This window comes from Mauremys mutica, chromosome 15 (genome assembly GCF_020497125.1).
Source record: "Mauremys mutica isolate MM-2020 ecotype Southern chromosome 15, ASM2049712v1, whole genome shotgun sequence".
In the NCBI taxonomy this organism is placed as follows: domain Eukaryota; kingdom Metazoa; phylum Chordata; order Testudines; family Geoemydidae; genus Mauremys; species Mauremys mutica.
The window spans coordinates 19182998-19200821 of record NC_059086.1 but is presented as its reverse complement, the minus strand read 5'-3'; the positions used below and the strand labels follow the sequence as shown (position 1 = coordinate 19200821).

The 17824-nt window shown below is 70.4% G+C and overlaps 1 protein-coding gene across 3 annotated transcripts in view; it reads left to right on the top strand.

Annotated features, from left to right (window-relative positions):
- LOC123350239 (myosin-10-like) overlaps window positions 1–17086 on the top strand; it is a 51809-nt gene extending 34723 nt beyond the window's left edge. For 2 of the 3 annotated variants that reach the window (XM_044988718.1, XM_044988717.1), the window contains 17 exons: window positions 304–427; window positions 577–748; window positions 1315–1527; window positions 2050–2194; window positions 2815–3021; window positions 3525–3629; window positions 4473–4625; window positions 5780–6028; window positions 6434–6646; window positions 7124–7336; window positions 7440–7601; window positions 8364–8492; window positions 9727–9815; window positions 10233–10356; window positions 11684–11892; window positions 12215–12323; window positions 12683–12859. In XM_044988718.1, coding sequence (XP_044844653.1) covers window positions 304–427; window positions 577–748; window positions 1315–1527; window positions 2050–2194; window positions 2815–3021; window positions 3525–3629; window positions 4473–4625; window positions 5780–6028; window positions 6434–6646; window positions 7124–7336; window positions 7440–7601; window positions 8364–8492; window positions 9727–9815; window positions 10233–10356; window positions 11684–11892; window positions 12215–12323; window positions 12683–12859 — 2793 coding nt within the window. Of the gene's footprint in view, window positions 1–303; window positions 428–576; window positions 749–1314; window positions 1528–2049; window positions 2195–2814; window positions 3022–3524; window positions 3630–4472; window positions 4626–5779; window positions 6029–6433; window positions 6647–7123; window positions 7337–7439; window positions 7602–8363; window positions 8493–9726; window positions 9816–10232; window positions 10357–11683; window positions 11893–12214; window positions 12324–12682; window positions 12860–15494 lie in introns of those variants that run through there. The other variant, XM_044988719.1, reaches the window with a different exon arrangement.
- Window positions 17087–17824: the final 738 nt, after the last annotated feature.

Below are 17824 nucleotides of genomic sequence, written 5' to 3'. Positions count from 1 at the left end.
ATTCGAAGTCCAGTTCTGAACCCAAATCCGGGATGGTTGAGCTGAACCGTGATCCAGATCAGGACCTCGCCAGCTGGGGTGTGACCCAGAGCTGAAGCCGGCTCTGTGCCGTGATCTGAATCGCGGTCAGAATCGGCGTTTCCGTACCCGTTCGGATCTGAATCCGGATCCAGCCGCGAAGCGTCCCCCCGAACCCGCCCGCGCCCTAGCTGGAGTCCATCCCCTGTTCCTTTCCCAGCGGGGAGGGTTGGTGGGAGCGGGTGGGTCCCCGGCACGGCCTCACCTCCGCCCCGCGCCCCCCAGGAGCGGAAGCTGATGGAGGAGCGCCTGGCGGAGTTCACCTCGCACATGACGGAGGAGGAGGAGAAGGTGAAGAGCCTTTCCAAGCTGCGCAACAAATACGAGGCCGTCCTGGCCGACATGGAAGGTGAGGGGGGGGGAATGGGCCCCTGGGGGACCCCGGCGTCCGGGTGGGGGAGGCCCTAGCAGCCCTGGCCGGCACGGGGGATGGGGAGATGGGGGGTGCTGTTGGGGGGCAGGGATTCCCCAGGGGCTGACCCCCCCGCCCCCCCGCAGAGCGGCTGAAGAAGGAGGAGAAGGGGCGCCAGGAGCTGGAGAAGCAGCGACGGCGGCTGGACGGGGAGACGAGCGACCTGCAGGAGCAGCTGCTGGAGCTGCAGCAGCAGCTGGAGGAGCTCCGGGCCCAGCTGGCCCGCAAGGAGGCCGAGCTGCAGGCCGCCCTGGCCAGGTGCCCCCCCCCGATCCCCCCTATTCCTCATCCGCCCCCCCCCCCGTTTCCCCCATCCCCCGGCCAGGTCTCCCCAGAGATCTGCTCCCGACTCCTGCCTGGGGCCCCCCAGACCCCTCCCCTGGGATCCCTGCTGCGTCCTCCCATGGTCGGGGACCCCCGCTCTGCCCCCCCCCCGGATCCCCCTGCCCTGCCCTCCCCACTGGATCCCCCCCTGCCCCGTGCCCCCACCCCACTGGGGTCCCCCTGCCAGGTACCTGCTGCCCGACCCCCTGCCACCCCTATAGCCACCGACCCCCTGCTGGGCCCCCCCCCCCGCTGGCTACCCCCCCCGCGGTGCTGACCCGCTCACTCCCCTCCCCCCCCGGCGGTGCTGACCCACTCACTCCCCTCCCCCCCCAGCGGTGCTGACCCGCTCTCTCCCCTCCCCCCCCGGCGGTGCCGACCCACTCACTCCCCTCCCCCCCCGGCGGTGCTGACCCGCTCTCTCCCCTCCCCCCCCGGCGGTGCCGACCCACTCACTCCCCTCCCCCCCCGGCGGTGCTGACCCGCTCTCTGCCCCGCAGGCTGGAGGAGGAGTCGGCCCAGAAGAACCAGGTGCTGAAGGCCCTGCGAGAGCTGCAGGCCCAGCTGACGGAGCTGCAGGAGGACCTGGAGACGGAGCGGGCGGCTCGGGCCAAGGCCGAGAAGCAGCGACGGGACCAGGGCGAGGAGCTGGAGGCCCTGAAAACCGAGCTGGAGGATACGCTGGACTCCACCGCCGCCCAGCAGGAGCTCCGGTGCGGTGCCGCCCGCGTCCCCGGGCCTGGCTCGCCTCCCCCCAGAGCCAGCCGCATCTCGGCGCACCTTCCCCAGAGCCGCCCACATCCCCGGGCCTGGCTCGCCTCCCCCCAGAGCCAGCCGCATCTCGGCGCACCTTCCCCAGAGCCGCCCACATCCCCGGGCCTGGCTCGCCTCCCCCCAGAGCCAGCCGCATCTCCACGCACCTTCCCCAGAGCCGCCCGCGTCCCCGGGCCTGGCTTGCCTCCCCCCAGAGCCAGCCGCATCCCTGTGTGCCTGGCCTGCCTAGCCCTGGGGCTGGCTGCGTCCCCAGGCCTGGCCCACCTCACCCCAGAGCCAGCCGCATTCCCACGCACCTAGTCCGCCTCCCCCCAGAGCCAGCCGCATCCCTGTGCACCCACCCGGAGCCGGCAAAGTCCCCGTGCACCCAGCCCGCCCCACGTCTCAGCACAGGGCGAGGGGTCCCTGGAGCAGTAGCCCCTGCGCGCCCCCAGCCCGTGGCTCACTGCTGCCCCCCGCAGGTCGAAGCGGGAGCAGGAGGTGGCGGAGCTGAAGAAGGGGATCGAGGACGAGGTGAAGGCGCACGAGGCCCAGGTGCTGGAGATGCGCCAGCGGCACGCCCACGCCCTGGAGGAGCTGTCCGAGCAGCTGGAGCAGTCGCGCCGGGTATGGGCCGGGAGGGGAAGGGTCCCCCCTGCTCTCCTGTGCCTGGATCTCTGTTGTGCCGGGCTCCCCCAGCTTCCCCGCTTCCATCTCCCCCCAGTGCTGCCTGGGGAGAGCTCAGTGGGGTCAGCACGGGCAGGGGCTGGCAGCCCGGACTCCTGGGTTCTCTCCCCGGCTCTGGGAGGGGAGCGGGGTCTAGTGGTGAGAGCAGGGGGGCTGGGACTGGCAGCCCGGACTCCTGGGTTCTCTCCCCGGCTCTGGGAGGGGAGCGGAGTCTAGTGGTGAGAGCAGGGGGGCTGGGACTGGCAGCCCGGACTCCTGGGTTCTCTCCCCGGCTCTGGGAGGGGAGCGAGGTCTAGTGGTGAGAGCAGGGGGGCTGGGACTGGCAGCCCGGACTCCTGGGTTCTCTCCCCAGCTCTGGGAGGGGAGCGGGGTCTAGTGGTGAGAGCAGGGGGGCAGGGGTTGGCAGCCCGGACTCCTGGGTTCTCTCCCTGGCTCTGGGAGGGGATTTGGGTCTAGTGGTGAGAGCAGGGGGGCGGGGGCTGGCAGCCCGGACTCCTGGGTTCTCTCGGGCTCTGCTGTGGGGTGTTAGCTCTGTGTGAGGTGGTGCTCGGCCCCCCCAGGTGAAAGGGACCCTGGAGAAGGTGAAGCAGACGCTGGAGGGGGAGAAGGCGGAGCTGGTGCAGGAGGTGAAGGGGCTGCAGGTCGCCCGGCTGGACTCGGACCAGCGCCGCAAGAAGCTGGAGGGGCAGGTGCAGGAGCTGCAGATCCGGGCCAGCGAGGCCGAGCGAGCCAAGGCCGAGCTCGCCGACCGCGTGGCCAAGCTGCAGGTGAGACCCTCCCTTGCCCCCTGGATCGTACCCATGGATCCTGCCCCCTCCATCCACCCCGGTATCCTGCCCCCTCCCTGCCCCCCTGGGCCCATCTACCCAGATATCCCGCCCCTCCATCACCCCTCCGAGCCCATCTACCCCGGCATCCTGCCCCCTCCCTGCCCCCCTGGGCCCATCTACCCACATATCCCGCCCCCTCCATCACCCCTCCGAGCCCATCTACCCCGGCATCCTGCCCCCTCCCTGCCCCCCTGGGCCCATCTACCCAGATATCCTGCCCCTCCATCCCCCCGCCGAGCCCATCTACCCCGGCATCCTGCCCCCTCCCTGCCCCCCTGGGCCCATCTACCCAGATATCCCGCCCCCTCCATCACCCCTCCGAGCCCATCTACCCCGGTATCCTGCCCCCTCCCTGCCCCCCGCCCCGCGGATCACCTCTGTGGGATGATGGGGGCCATGGAGCAGGGTTGCTGAGCCCCACCCCCATCTCCCCCGGGCAGAGTGAGCTGGACAGCGTCTCAGGGGCCCTGGGCACCACGGAGTCGAAGACGACCAAGCTCGCCAAGGAGCTGGCTGCCGCGGAGTCCCACCTGCAGGATGCCCAGGTAGGGGGGCCCCCCCGGGGGACGCGGGGCTGAGCCCAGCAGGTGCCGGGTTGGGGGCAGTGGTTCGGGGCGGGGGGGACGGGCTCTGGGCAGCACGGGGTTAATGCAGGGGGGAGGGGATGGAGCAGTTTCTGAAGGGGGGCCTGGGAATGGGGCCTGAGTGGGGGGAGCTAGGTGGGGTGGGGCCAGGGAAGTGGGCCTGGCTAGTGTGGGCAGGGTGGTGTCCGGTAGGCACAGGGCGGCTCTGCCCCTGGGCCTGGGGGTCTGGCAGGGGGCTGTGGTGGGGTCTCTGCCCCAGGGTCGGGGTCTCTGCTGGGGGTCGGGGTCTCTGACCTGGCTCCTGGGGGCGGGGCCTGTGCCCCGGGGGCAGGGTCTGCGGTGGGGTCTCTGCCCCGGGGTTGGGGTCTCTCCCTGGGGTCAGGGGACGGGGTCTGCGGCAGGGTCTCTGCCCCAGGGTCGGGGGTCAGGGTCTGCGGTGGGGTCTCTAACCTGGGGGCAGAGGGAGGGGCCTGTGGTGGGGTCTCTCCCCCGGGGGCGGGGGGGGCGGGGCCTGCGGCAGGGTCTCTAACCCGGAGTCAGGGGGAGGAGCCTGCAGTGGGGTCTCTGCCTGGGGTCGGGGGTCAGGGTCTGCGGCAGGGTCTCCGGGGGGTGGGGTCTGCGGCAGGGTCTCCAGGGGGTGGGGTCTGCGGCAGGGTCTCTAACCCGAGGTTGGGGGGTGGGGTCTGCGGCAGGGTCTCTAACCCGAGGTTGGGGGGGAAGGGTCTGCGTTGGGGTCTCTGCCCCAGGGTCGGGGGGGCGGGGCCTGCGGCAGGGTCTCTAACCCGGGATGCCCCCCCCCTCCAGGAGCTGCTGCAGGAGGAGACGCGGCAGAAGCTGGCGCTGGGCTCGCGGGTGCGGCAGCTGGAGGAGGAGAAGGGCGCCGTGCTGGAGCAGCTGGAGGAGGAGGAGGCTGTGAAGGCCAATCTGAACCGCCAGACCCAGGCCCTGCAGCAGCAGGTGGGCCTGGCCCGGCGCCGCAGGGGGGTGCAGCCAGCACGGAGCTGGCTCAGTGTGCACAGCAGTGGGTGGTGCCGCGGGTGCAGTGTGAGGGTGCCGGGGATGCAGTGGGTGCCAAGCGCTGGTGCAGTGTGAGGGGCACAGTGGGTGCTATGTGAGAGGTGCCAGGGGTGCAGTGTGGGGATGCAGTGAAGGGGACGCAGCGGGTGCAGAGCACTGGTGCATGGGTGCAGTGTGAGGGGCATAGTGGGTGCTATGTGAGGGGTGCCAGGGGTGCAGTGTGGGGATGCAGTGAAGGGGACACAGTGGGTGCAGAGCACTGGCACAGGGGTGCAGTGTGAGGGACACAGTGAGTGCTATGTGAGGGGTGCCAGGGGTGCAGTGAAGGGGACGCAGTGGGTGCAGAGCACTGGCACAGGGGTGCAGTGTGAGGGGCACAGTGGGTGCTATGTGAGGGGTGCCAGGGGTGCAGTGAAGGGGACGCAGTGGGTGCAGAGCACTGGCGCAGGGGTGCAGTGTGAGGGGTACAGTGGGTGCTATGTGAGGGGTGCCAGGGGTGCAGTGAAGGGGACGCAGTGGGTGCAGAGCACTGGCGCAGTGTGCTTGGCACGGCAGGTGCAGTGTTTCCTGTCCTGGCCCCCTCTTTGTTCCATCCCTGTTCGCGTCCCTGCGTCTCCCAAGGGAGGGGCCATTTGCTGGCTGGGCTGGGGAGCACGTTCTGGGACTGGCCGGCTCCGGAGTGGGGGGCCGTGGGGGCGCGCGGGGCCGGCTGGCTCCGGGGTGGGGGGCCGTGGGGGCGCGCGGGGCCGACCGGCTCCGGAGTGGGGGGCCGTGGGGGCGCGCGGGGCCGGCTGGCTCCGGGGTGGGGGGCCGTGGGGGCGCGTGGGGCCGGCTGGCTCCGGGGTGGGGGCCGTGGGGGCGCGTGGGGCCAGCCGGCTCCAGGGTGGGGGGCCGTGGGGGCGCGCGGGGCCGGCCGGCTCAGGGGGGGGGGGCGCACAGGGCCGGCCGGCTCAGGGGTGGGGGGCCGTGGGGGCGCACGGGGCCGGCCGGCTCCAGGGTGGGGGGCGCACGGGGCCGGCTGGCTCCGGGGTGGGGGCCGTGGGGGCGTGGCGGGGGCGGGGGTCCCGCTCCCCGGCTGACCCGGCTGCCGGCAGGTGGTGGAGGCGCGGCGGAAGCTGGAGGAGGACGCGGGCGCGGCGGAGGCGCTGGAGGAGGCGCGGCGGCGGGCGGCCCGGGAGCTGGAGCTGCTGGGGCAGCGCTGGGAGGAGAAGGCGCAGGCGGCCGAGAAGCTGGAGAAGAGCCGGGCGCGGCTGCAGCAGGAGCTGGACGATGCCAGCCTGGAGCTGGGCCAGCAGCGCCAGGCGGTGGCCAACCTGGAGCGTCGGCAGAAGAAGTTCGACCAGGTGAGGACTCGGCCCCTGGCCCCTGCCCCCCCCGCTGCACCTCATCCCCCGCTGCTCCCACCCCCCGCTGCCGCATCTCCTTCTGCTCCCCCCCTGCTCCCCCCATCCTCCACTGCTCCCCTCCCCCGCGTCCCCCCATTGCCCTCCTCCCCCCTTCTCTTCCCTCCCTGCTCCCTTCCCCCACAGCCGCTGACCCCTCCATCCACCGACCTCCCCATCCAACAGCCACTGACTTCCCCTCCCCCCGTCCCAGCAACCCCACCCACGAACCCTCCACTGCTACTGAGCCTCCTAAATCCTACTCACCCCTCCCCTGTCCCCCGCTCCGGCCCCCAGCCCGGCTGGGGCCCCCCTTCCCCACCCCCAGCCTGGCCAGGGCCCCCCTGACGCGCTGGCCCCCGGCAGATGCTGGCGGAGGAGAAGCTGGTGTCGGCGCGCCACGCCGAGGAGCGGGACCGGGCCGAGGCCGAGGCCCGGGAGAAGGAGACCAAGGTGCTGTCGCTGACCCGGGCGCTGGAGGAGTCGCTGGAGCTGCGGGAGGAGCTGGACCGGCAGAACAAGCAGCTCCGGGCCGAGCTGGACGACCTGGTCAGCTCCAAGGACGACGTCGGCAAGAACGTAAGGAGCCCCGCCCGGACGCCTGGGTTCCGCCCCCGGATCGGCATGGGGAGGGGGGCCTGGGCTGGGAGCCAGGAGTCCTGGGTTCTCTCCCCAGCTCTGGGAGGGGGTGGGGTCAAACACAGCTGTGTGTGCCTGGGAGGGCCGTGGCGCGGTGCATGCTGGGAGCCCTGGTGTGGTGCATGCTGGGAGCCCTGGTGCAGTGCACACCGGGAGCCCTGACCCATGCCCTGGTAGGGCCATGGCGCGGTGCATGCTGGGAGCCCTGGTGCGGTGCACGTCGGGAGCCCTGGCCCATGCCCTGGGAGGGCCATGGCGCAGTGCATGCTGGGAACCCAGGTGTAGTGCATGCTGGGAGCCCTGGGCCGTGCCACCGGGAGGGCGGTGGTGCTGTGCATGCTGGGGACGGCGGCACGGTGCCTGCAGGTGATGCCGGCTCAGTGCACGCTGGGAACCCTGGCCTGTGCCCTCCCGCAGGTGCACGAGCTGGAGCGGTCGAAGCGGGCGCTGGAGCAGCAGGTGCAGGAGATGCGGGCGCAGCTGGAGGAGCTGGAGGACGAGCTGCAGGCCACGGAGGACGGGAAGCTGCGGCTGGAGGTGACCCTGCAGGCCATGAAGACGCAGCACGAGCGGGAGCTGCAGAGCCGCGACAACACCGACGATGACAAGAAGAAGCTGCTCGCCAAGCAGGTGGGGGCGGCCGGGGGGTGCCGGGGCTGGGCCGGCGGCAGGCTGGTGCCCACTGGCTGCAGGGCGGGCGCTGGCCGTGGGTGACCCCTTTCCCCCCCACCAGGTGCGGGACCTGGAGCAGGAGCTGGATGGCGAGCGGAAGCAGCGGGCCCAGGCGGTGGCGGCGCGGAAGAAGCTGGAGCTGGACCTGCAGGAGGTGCTGGGGCAGATCGACGCCGCCAACAAGGGGCGCGAAGAGGCCGTCAAGCAGCTCCGCAAACTGCAGGTGGGGGGCGTGGCTTGGGGCCAGGGGGAGGGGCCTGGGGGCAGGAGGAGGAGCCTGAGGGGCTCAGGAAGGAGCATCAGGCACCCAGCTGGGCCACAGGGGAAGCCAGAAGGGGAGCAGTGCATGCTGGGAGCTGGAGTATCTTGTTCCTCCTCCTCCTACGTTATGGGACCCCGGCATCCGGGTGCTCTGGGGCGGGGCTTACCTTGCATTATGGGACCCTGGCATCCAGGTGCCAAAGGGGCGGGGCTTATCCTGCATCCAGGGCGGGGCTTACCCTGCGTTATGGGACCCCGACATCCAGGCGCCAAAGGGGCGGGGCTTATCCTGCATCCAGGGCGGGGCTTACTCTGCATTATGGGACCCCGGCATCCAGGCGCCCCAGGGGCAAGGCTTACCCTGCATTGTGGGACCCCAGCATCCGGGTGCTCTGGGGCGGGGCTTACCCTGCATTATGGGACCCTGGCATCCAGGCGCCCCAAGGGCAGGGCTTACCTTGCGTCCGGGGTGGGGCTTACCCTGCGTTATGGGACCCCGGTGTCCAGGCACCTCAGGGACAGGGCTTACCCTGCGTTATGGGATCCCGGCATCCGGGCATCCCAGGGGCAGGGCTTACCGTGCATTACAGGACCCTGGAGTCCGGGCGCCCCAGGGGCAGGGCTTACCGTGCATTACAGGACCCTGGTGTCCGGGCGCCCCAGGGGTGGGGCTTACCCTGCCTTACGGGATCCCTCTCGCTTGCTCTCAACCCATCCCCCGCAGGCCCAGATGAAGGAGCTGTGGCGGGAGGTGGAGGAGTCGCGCACGTCCCGCGAGGAGATCTTCATCCAGTCCAGGGAGAACGAGAAGAAACTGAAAAACTTGGAGGCGGAGCTACTGCAGCTGCAGGAGGTGAGGGGGTGGGGCTCTTTCATTTGGGGGCGGAGCTACTGCAGCTGCAGGAGGTGAGGGGAGGGGCTCTTTCATTTGGGGGCGGAGCTACTGCAGCTGCAGGAGGTGAGGGGGGTGGGGCTCTTCAATTTGGGGGCTGGGCTAATGCAGTGACATGAGGTGAGGGTGTTGTACTCAAAGTACTATACAGGATCTTTTCAGGGGGATTAAGGCAAAACGCCACATTTATTAGTAATACAGGTATCAATTAATACTCTGTGATATGCATATGAGAGATATCTCACAGTCCTGCATTCACACACACACACACAGGCACACGCACACTCCGTCTTGCTGTTGTGAGTTGCTCCCCTTAACTGCACTGGCCAGGTGAGTTAGATGGGGGAGGGGGTGGAGCCGGGCTTCTGCCGATCCGGATCGATGCTCCGCATGGTGACAAGACGAGACCCGGGGTCCTTCTGCAAGACACCTCACATTTATAGCAGCTTCCTACTTATGCAAATCTAGACCAGATTCAAAATCTGGGTCTGTGTCCGTTGGTCTTTGTGCTGCTTTTCTCTGGGTGTTGTCCCAGTGCTGCTCAAAGAGGGTGTTTTCTAAAGAAGGTGCTGGCTTCTAACCCCTGAGGCCGTCAATATGTCTGCTCCTCTTTATTGGGTCCACTTGACAAGTTGTATTGTCCTTTGCTCTGGCTCCCATTCCCTCTGCAACTGTTGTAGTTGTCTGGAGGTGGGTGTCTTCCAAGCCTCACTCATTCACACCTCATTCAGTCAATAGGGCAATTGATTACAGAGTGGGGGGGGGAGATCTTATTCTACTTCTAGCAAAAAGGCACATGTTTCTTTTACTTTAACTATACTATCCTTAGGGGCTATAACATTTGATACAAAGTTTTCTACCAATTTTCTATATAGGGATCGAATACAAAGTTGTATGAAAATAGAGAGGCACAATGCCAAGTAAAATACAGAGGCACAATGCCAAGTCGTATGAAATACAAAATAACATCATGCAAGATGCAATGTCATAAAGATACTTAATACAGAAAGATACTTAATACAAAATAACACAATGCAACGTCATAAAGATTTATAGAGATAGTTAATACAGAGATTTCTCTACAAGGAGGTGGGGCTATTGTGGTGGGTGCAGGTACGTGCTGTGGGGGGCTGTCAGTGCCCCACGAGTGCAGCCAAGACCCCCCCGCCTCTGACCCCTGCCCCACCCGTTCCAGGAGCTGGCGGCGGCCGAGCGAGCCAAGCGGCAGGCGCAGCAGGAGCGCGACGACCTGGCCGACGAGCTGGCCAATGGCGTCAGCGGCAAGTGAGTGCCCCGCCCACTGCATAGGCCCCACCCACTGCCATAGGCTCTGCCCCTGCCAATGACGAGTGCCCTGGGCCCTGCCCGCTGCACAAAGCCCGCCCCCCCCGCCCACGGTGGGCCCCGCCCCTCCCCTGCCTCTGGCCTGTTGTGAGCTCCACCCCCTGCTGCCATGAGCTCCGCCCCCTCTGCCTGCCCCGCCCACTGCCATGCCCACCCCACCCATGTCCCACCCCCTGCCCCATGTCCATGACCCACCCCATCTTTTCATTTGCCCCCCACACTCCCTTGTGAACACCCTGCCCCCAGCCGCTGCTGCCACCATCCGTATCCTGGGCACGGGGCAGGAGCTGCTGGCCCCAGAGATGCCCCTGCCCCAGGCTCCCAGCCCCCCTCAGCCCAGGCCCCCCCTCCCCGCAGGTCGGCGCTGCTGGATGAGAAGCGGCACCTGGAGGCCCGGATCGGGCAGCTGGAGGAGGAGCTGGACGAGGAGCAGAGCAACGCGGAGCTGCTGAACGACCGTTACCGCAAGCTGAGCCTGCAGGTGGGGGGGGGGTCGAGAACCCTGCAGCGCCCCCTGCTGAGCCCCCACGGCCCAGCGCCCCCTGCCGAGCCCCCGCCCCACACCCTGCTCCTGCCCTGCTCCCCCTGCCGAGCCCCCGCCCCACACCCTGCTCCTGCCCTGCTCCCCCAGCCGCGCCCCCCCCCCACACCCTGCTCCTGCCCGGCTCCCCCTGCCGCGCCCCGGCCCCACTCCCTGCTCCTGCCCTGCTCCCCACAGCCCAGCGCCCCCTGCCGAGCCCCCACGGCCCAGCGCCCCCTGCCGAGCCCCCGCCCCACACCCTGCTCCTGCCCGGCTCCCCCTGCTGAGCCACCGCCCCCCTCCCCACAGCCCAGTGCACCCCACTCCCTGCCCCCGCCCCGCTCCCCGCAGCCCCGCACCTCCTGCCCCGCCCCCTGCCCCCGCCCTGCTCCCCGCAGCCCAGCACCCCCTGCCCCGCCCCCTGCCCCGCCCCGCTCCCCGCAGCCCAGCACCCCCTGCTCCGCCCCCTGCCCCCGCCCCGCTCCCCGCAGCCCAGCACCTCCTGCCCCGCCCCCTGCCCCCACCCTGCTCCCCGCAGCCCAGCACCCCCTGCCCCACCCCCTGCCCCCGCCCCGCTCCCCGCAGCCCAGCACCCCCTGCCCCCGCCCCGCTCCCCGCAGCCCAGCACCCCCTGCCAAGCCCCTGCCCCGCCCCCTGCCCCCATCCCACTCCCCACAGCCCAGCACCCCTGCCCCCGCCACGCTCCCCGCAGCCCAGCACCCCCTGCCCCGCCCCCTGCCCCCGCCCTGCTCCCCGCAGCCCAGCACCACCTGCCCCGCCCCCGCCCCCCCCGCTCCCCGCAGCCCAGCACCCCCTGCCCCGCCCCCTGCCCCCGCCCCGCTCCCCGCAGCCCAGCACCCCCTGCCCCCACCCCCTGCCCCCGCCCCGCTCCCCGTAGCCCAGCTCGCCCTGCCCCCGCCCCGCTCCCCGCAGCCCAGCACCCCCTGCCAAGCCCCTGCCCCGCCCCCTGCCCCCATCCCACTCCCCACAGACCAGCACCCCTGCCCCCGCCACGCTCCCCGCAGCCCAGCACCCCCCGCCCAAGCCCCTGCTCTGCCGCCTGTCCCCCCACGCTCCCCACAGCCTGCCGAGCCCCTGCTCCGCCCCCTGCCCCCATCCCGCTCCCCACAGCCCAGCACCCCCTGCCCCGCCCCCTGCCCCCGCCACGCTCCCCACAGCCCAGCGCCCCCTTTTTGCCACCTTTGGGGCCAGCACTGAGCGTGTGGGGAAGCGCCTGGTGGGGCAGGGGGTCCCAGGTGTCGCCTGAGCAGCCCCCGCGCCCCCGCAGGTGGAGACGCTGACGACGGAGCTGGGGGCCGAGCGCAGCTTCTCGCAGAAGGCGGAGAACGCCCGGCAGCAGATGGAGCGGCAGAACAAGGAGCTGCGGGCCAAGCTGGGCGAGCTGGACTCCTCCGTCAAGGCCAAGTACAAGCTGACCATCGCCACCCTGGAGGCCAAGGTGGCCCAGCTGGAGGAGCAGCTGGAGCAGGAGTCCAGGTAGGGGGGGTTACCCAGCATGCCCTGGGGCTGGACAGCAGGGTGGGGGTGGAGGGGCAGAGCCTGTGAACCAGTTCCCAGCATGCTCTGGGGCTGTATCCCCTGGGGTATAACCCACTGCTGGGGGACCAGGGGGCCTGACTACCCAGAATGCTCCAGGGTCAGAACCATGGCCAGAGCAGGCAGGGGGGGGACTTGGCGTTTGTCTACCCAGAATCCTCTGGGGGTCAGGGAAGGGATGTGGCTGCCCCGGGGGATTCTGGGTATGGTGCACCCCCCCGTGAGCCGGGGCTGACCTCCCCCACCGTCCCCCCCGGCTCAGGGAGCGGATCCTGTCGGGGAAGCTGGTGCGCCGGGCGGAGAAGCGGCTGAAGGAGGTGGTGCTGCAGGTGGATGAGGAGCGCCGGAGCGCCGACCAGTTCAAGGACCAGGTATGGGCCTACCCCACGGCATCCCCCCCCTGCCCTGCCCTGCCGTGCCCCACAGTGCCCCCTGCCAACCCCATGGCCTGCTCGGTCCCTTGTCACATGGCGCCCCCCTGACGACACCAGTACCCCGCAGCATGGCACCCCCCACTGACCCTCTGCCCTGGCCAGCCCCACGGTGCCCCCTGCCCCACGGCGGCCCTTGCCAGCCCCATGGCCTGCTCGGCTCCTCGCGACACGGCGCCCCCTGGCCGCCTGTCCCCTGCCAAACCTCCCTGCCCCGGCATGGGTGGGCCAGCGCCCTGCACCCCCTGCAGCAGGTGCCCCCCAGCGCCCTCGCTGAGCCGCCCGCTCCGTGCCGGCAGGTGGAGAAGGGTCACATCCGGCTGAAGCAGCTGAAGCGGCAGCTGGAGGAGGCGGAGGAGGAGGCGTCGCGGGCGAACTCCAGCCGGCGCCGGATGCAGCGGGAGCTGGACGAGGTCACCGAGTCGGCTGAGTCCATGAACCGCGAGGTCACCACGCTGCGCAACCGGCTTAGGTGACCGGGGGGGCGCTGGGCACCGGAGGGGGGGGCAGGGGCACCACGCGGAGCTGGGGGCACCAGGCTGTAGATGGGGCACTGGGCACCTGGGGGTTGCTGTGGACTGAAGGACGAGCCCTCGAGGGGCCGGGGGGGAGGGACTTTGAACCCGGCTGCTCCAGGGAGCCTGGGTCCTATGGGGGGGGTGTGGGGGGGGTGGAACCCGGCTCTCCCCGTGGGGCTGGGGGGGTGGAACCCGGCTCTCCTCGTGGGGCTGGGGGGTGGAACCCGGCTCTCCCCGTGGGGCTGGGGGGGGGGGGGGACCCGGCTCTCCCCGTGGGGCTGGGGGGTGGAACCCGGCTCTCCCCGTGGGGCTGGGGGGTGGGTGGAACCCGGCTCTCCCCGTGGGGCTGGGGGGGGGGGGAGGAACCCGGCACTCCCCGTGGGGCTGGGAGGGGGTGGAACCCGGCTCTCCTCGTGGGGCTTGGGGGGGTGGACCCCGGCTCTCCCCGTGGGGCTGGGGGGGGGGGTGGAACCCGGCTCTCCCCGTGGGGCTGGGGGGGGGGTGGAACCCGGAACACCCCTGGGGGCTGGGGGGGGGTTGGAACCCGGCACACCCCGTGGGGGGGGGGGGGGGTGGAACCCGGCTCACCCCGTGGGGGGGGGGGGGGGGTGGAACCCGGCTCTCCCCGTGGGGCTGGGAGGGGGTGGAACCCGGCTCTCCCCGCGGGGCTTGGGGGGGTTTCAACCCGGCTCTCCCCGCGGGGCTGGGGGGGGGGTGGAACCCGGCTCTCCCCGTGGGGCTGGGGGGGGGAACCCGGCTCTCCTCGCAGGGCTGGGGGGGGGTGGTACCTGTCTCTCCTCGTGGGGCTGGGGGGGGGTTCGAACCCTGCTCTCCCCGCCTGGGCACCCATCTAAGTCCTGCCCCACACGTCTGACCCCAGAGCTCTTCCCGCCGTGCCCAAGTCAGCCCCCCCCAGGGATGGGGGTCGGTCCGGCTCTCGGGGGCGGGGTGGGGGGCGTGTGCTGCTTGGGGCCAGCTGACGCTGGAGGAGGGTGTCAGCCGGGCAGCACCACCAGGGCTCAGGTGAAAGGCATCTATGCGCAGCGCAATAGTTCAGCACAGGAGGGGAAACTGAGGCACAGGGACGGGGGTGGGATCCGCAGAATAGCCATGAAGAGAACCCAGGAGTCCGGGCTCCCAGCTCCCTCCTCCCCTCCCCTCCAGCCTGCTGTGTCCACTAGCCCCCTTCTCTCCGTGGCTGGGGTGGTCTCTGTCTCTCTCTCTCACTTTCTCTGTCTCTCCTGTTTCCTTCTCTCTCTTCCGACCCCCCAGCAAGTTGGAGCGTCTCCAGCGCAAGTACGTGCCCCCCCCCACGGCTCCTGCCGCCCTCCGACGTGCCAGCCCTGTGTGCTGTGGGGCAGTGCCCGCTCCCGGTGCCCTGCGGGGGAGGGGCTGCTTGTGTGTGTGTTGGGGGGGGGGAAGGGGCTGAGCCATTGACTGGGACAGGGATCCCCCCGAGCTCCCTCTGCCCCCTTCTGGGGTCCCCCCGTCTGAGCTCCCCCTCTGCCAGCCCCTCTGAGCTCAGGAACCCCCCCCATCACGGGGTTTGGGGGAGCCCAGGCCCTGCACCCCCGCGACTCAGCCAGCCAGCGAAACAGAAGGTTTATTAGGCGACAGGAGCACAGTCCCAGACAGGGCCTGCAGGTGCAGACGACAGGACCCCCCAGCCGGGTCCCTCTTGGGGGGCCCCAGGGAGGCCAGAGCCCCGTCGGGGCTCCCCTCCCTTTCCCCAGCCAGCTCCACACTGAGACGCCCCAGCCCCTCCTCTGCCCCATGGCCGCCTGATCCCCTCGTTCGCCAGCCGGCACCTTGCAGCGGAGGGGCCAGGCCGTCGGTTGCCAGGAGACGGTGTCGGCCATTCGCACCGGCCCCCCAGGGCTCTGCAACCCCCCCCCCAGACACTCGAGAACTGCGTAGGGGAAACTGAGGCACCCACCCAGCACTCAGAGAAAATGTTACGAACATTCCCACTTCGTCACACCCCCGAGCTGTGGGATCCCCCTCCCCCCCCAGTTCTCTTCCCCCACACAGCCCCCCCCCAGGCGCCGGCTGGTGGGGGGCAGTTACCGGCGTCGGGGGTCACTCGTGTCCCGGATCCCCAGGCTCTGCTGTGTGACGCTGCTGCTGCGCTCAGCTTGGGGGGCGTGTGGGGCCGAACGTGTCATTTCTAGCCTTTTCTGGCAGGGGGCGCAGGGTGGGGCGGGGGTGCTGTGGGGGTGTGGGGCCTCCAAGGAGGGCGTTGCCGGTTGTGGGGGGTCCTGGGGGCACCGTGGGGAGCAAGGTGGGGGTGCTGTGGTGGGGGCACAGGGGTGGGAGCAGGGGAGCTGGCGGGGGGCCAGGGGGCAACAGGGTTGGCTGTGGGGGACCCTGTGGGATCAGGGGGGCGCTGTTGAACGTGGGGTGCTGGCTGTGGGGGGCCCCATGGGCTGATAGGGGTGGGGGCCTTGGTTGTGGGAGCAGGGGGGCGCCATGGGGGTCAGGTGGGGTGATGGGAGGAGACCTAGGGGCCGCGGCGGGGGCCCTGACTTGGGGCCCGTGGTGGGAGCAGGTGGGGGGCCCATGGCCTGTTGTGACCCCTCTTTCCCCCCCCCAGGCGAGCCCCCCTGACGTTCACCACCCGCACGGTGCGTCAGGTCTTCCGGCTGGAGGGCGTCTCAGACGATGAGGCCGACGGGCCCGACGCGGAGACCCCGGCCCCCGACCAGCAGCCGCAGCCCCCCCCGGCCGAGCCCCCTGCCCCGTGAGGGGCCCCGGGCCCGGGCCCCCCGGTGCAGCGATGAAGCCGGCCCAGCACGGGGCCGTGGGCCCCATCCCGGCCCCACGCTGGGGGCTGGTCACAGATCAGGCAGCACTTTAGAGCGGGAGTCCTGGGGGGCGGGGGGGCTGCAGCCTAACTGGATCCCCTATGGAATAACCCCCTGCCCCCCACCAGGGTCTGACCGCGAGGGGGCACAGCGACAGCCCCCCCCCACTGGGATCCCCCCTGACCCAGCACCCCCCAACCTGGGATCTCCGGCCCCCCGACCCAGCACCCCCCAACCTGGGATCTCCGGCCCCCCGACCCAGCACTCCCCAACCTGGGATCTCCGGCCCCCCGACCCAGCACCCCCCAACCTGGGATCTCCGGCCCCCCCGACCCAACACTCCCCAACCTGGGATCTCCGGCCCCCCCGACCCAACACCCCCCAACCAGGGATCCCCTCCAACCCAGCACCCCCTGCCTGGGATCTGCCCCCCTGACCCAGCACCCCCCAACCTGGGATCTCCTGCCCCCCCCAACCCAGCACCCCCCAGCCTGGGATCCCCCTATGACCCAGCACCCCCCAACCTGGGATCCCCCTTCGATCCAGCACCCCCAGCCTGGGATCCCGACCCAGCTACCCCCCCACCCCCTGCCTGTTCAGTCCCAGGACTAGAGGGGCTGCCTGGGCCCATTCCCCCACTTCCCTCCGTTGTGCTCCCCTGGGGGGTGGCGCTGGCTGGGGGCCCCCCCACCCTACACTCTGGAAGAAGCAGGCACTGAAGGGTTAATGGGTTCCCTGGGGCTGAACCCCCCCAACTCAGATCCGGTCCCAGGCCCCACGGCGAGACCCCTCACCTGGTGCCAGTGTCACCCCCGGCTGCTGGGTCCTGCCCCCGTCTGGGGCACCCCGGCCTCTGGCCCAGCCATCAGGGGCATCAGCCCCCTCCCTGCCCTCCAGAGCCCCCCCCACCAGGCCCATCTACCCCGGTGTCCCGCCCCCTCCCTGTCCCTCAGACCAAACCCCAGGCCCGTCTAGCCCCACCTCCTCCCCACCCCCCAGGATCGGGTCCTCTGAGTTTCCCCACATTTCAGCAGCTCAGTGTAAACCCTAGTGGGCCCCCCTGGGGTTACGGCCAACACACGGTGGGACCCCCCCCACCCCGAAGAGAGATGGAAACTCTTTGCTAAGCCCTCACCCCCCCCCCACTTCAGCAAACGCTGGGTCACCAAACCCCCCCCCCCCGACTCCCTTTTCCTAGCGTCTCTTGGCCTTTGGCTGGGGGGGGTCGCCCCCTCTCCCGGGTTGGATCCTCCCCCGCCCCGTGCTATTCTCTCTGCACTGTGATTTGGGGCAGGGGGGCTCCTAAGGTGGCTGGGGCTGGAGCCGTTGGGGGGGGTTTGCCCCCCTGGGCGGGCAGGGCTGGGGCCGGGGCGGGCGCTGGCTGGGTGAGGACGTGGGGGACTCGGGGGGGCTCTGTTTGCTTTTCATTTTACCCCCCGGTTTGTGTCTTCTATTAAAGTTCATCTCGGATTCGCCGCGCGTGGCTGCCTGGTGGGGCCGGACGGGGGGTGAGACGCACGCAGCAGATGCAGAGAGACGGGGGCGGTTTATTGACACCCCCAGCTCGGAGTGTGGGGGGTGGGGGGTTAAAAGCTGGGGCCTGCCCCTCACAGCGTTTCCAGGGGAGCTGAGTTCGGACAGGACCCCGGCACCCGGCCTGGGCCCCACCGCAGCGGCCGGAGGCAGAGACCAAAGCTACAATCTTAGCACAGGGTGTTTCTGCAGGGGAGGGGCCAGGGGGAGAACCCAGGAGTCCTGGCTCCCAGCTCTGCCCGCCCCACCCCGCTCTAACCACTAGATCCCACTCCCCTCCTAGGAGAGAACCCAGGAGTCCTGGCTCCCAGTCCCCGTCTGTTCCCAGAGCCAGAGATAGAACCCAGGAGTCCTGGCTCACAAACCCCTCCCCCCTTGTGCTGGTGCCTGGGTTTTGCTGTCTGGTAGGAGGCTGGTGCCAGCCGCTGCCCGTCGCCCGGCAGCGCAGGACCAGCCTGGCAAGGCCAAGGGAGAAGCTGCTGGAGCCCCTGGGCACTGCGGGGCTCGTGCCCAGCTCCTCAGGCCCAGGGCGGGGCTGGCACAGCTGGAGGAGGGACCCGGGGGGTCTCTCTCTTTGCTGACCACA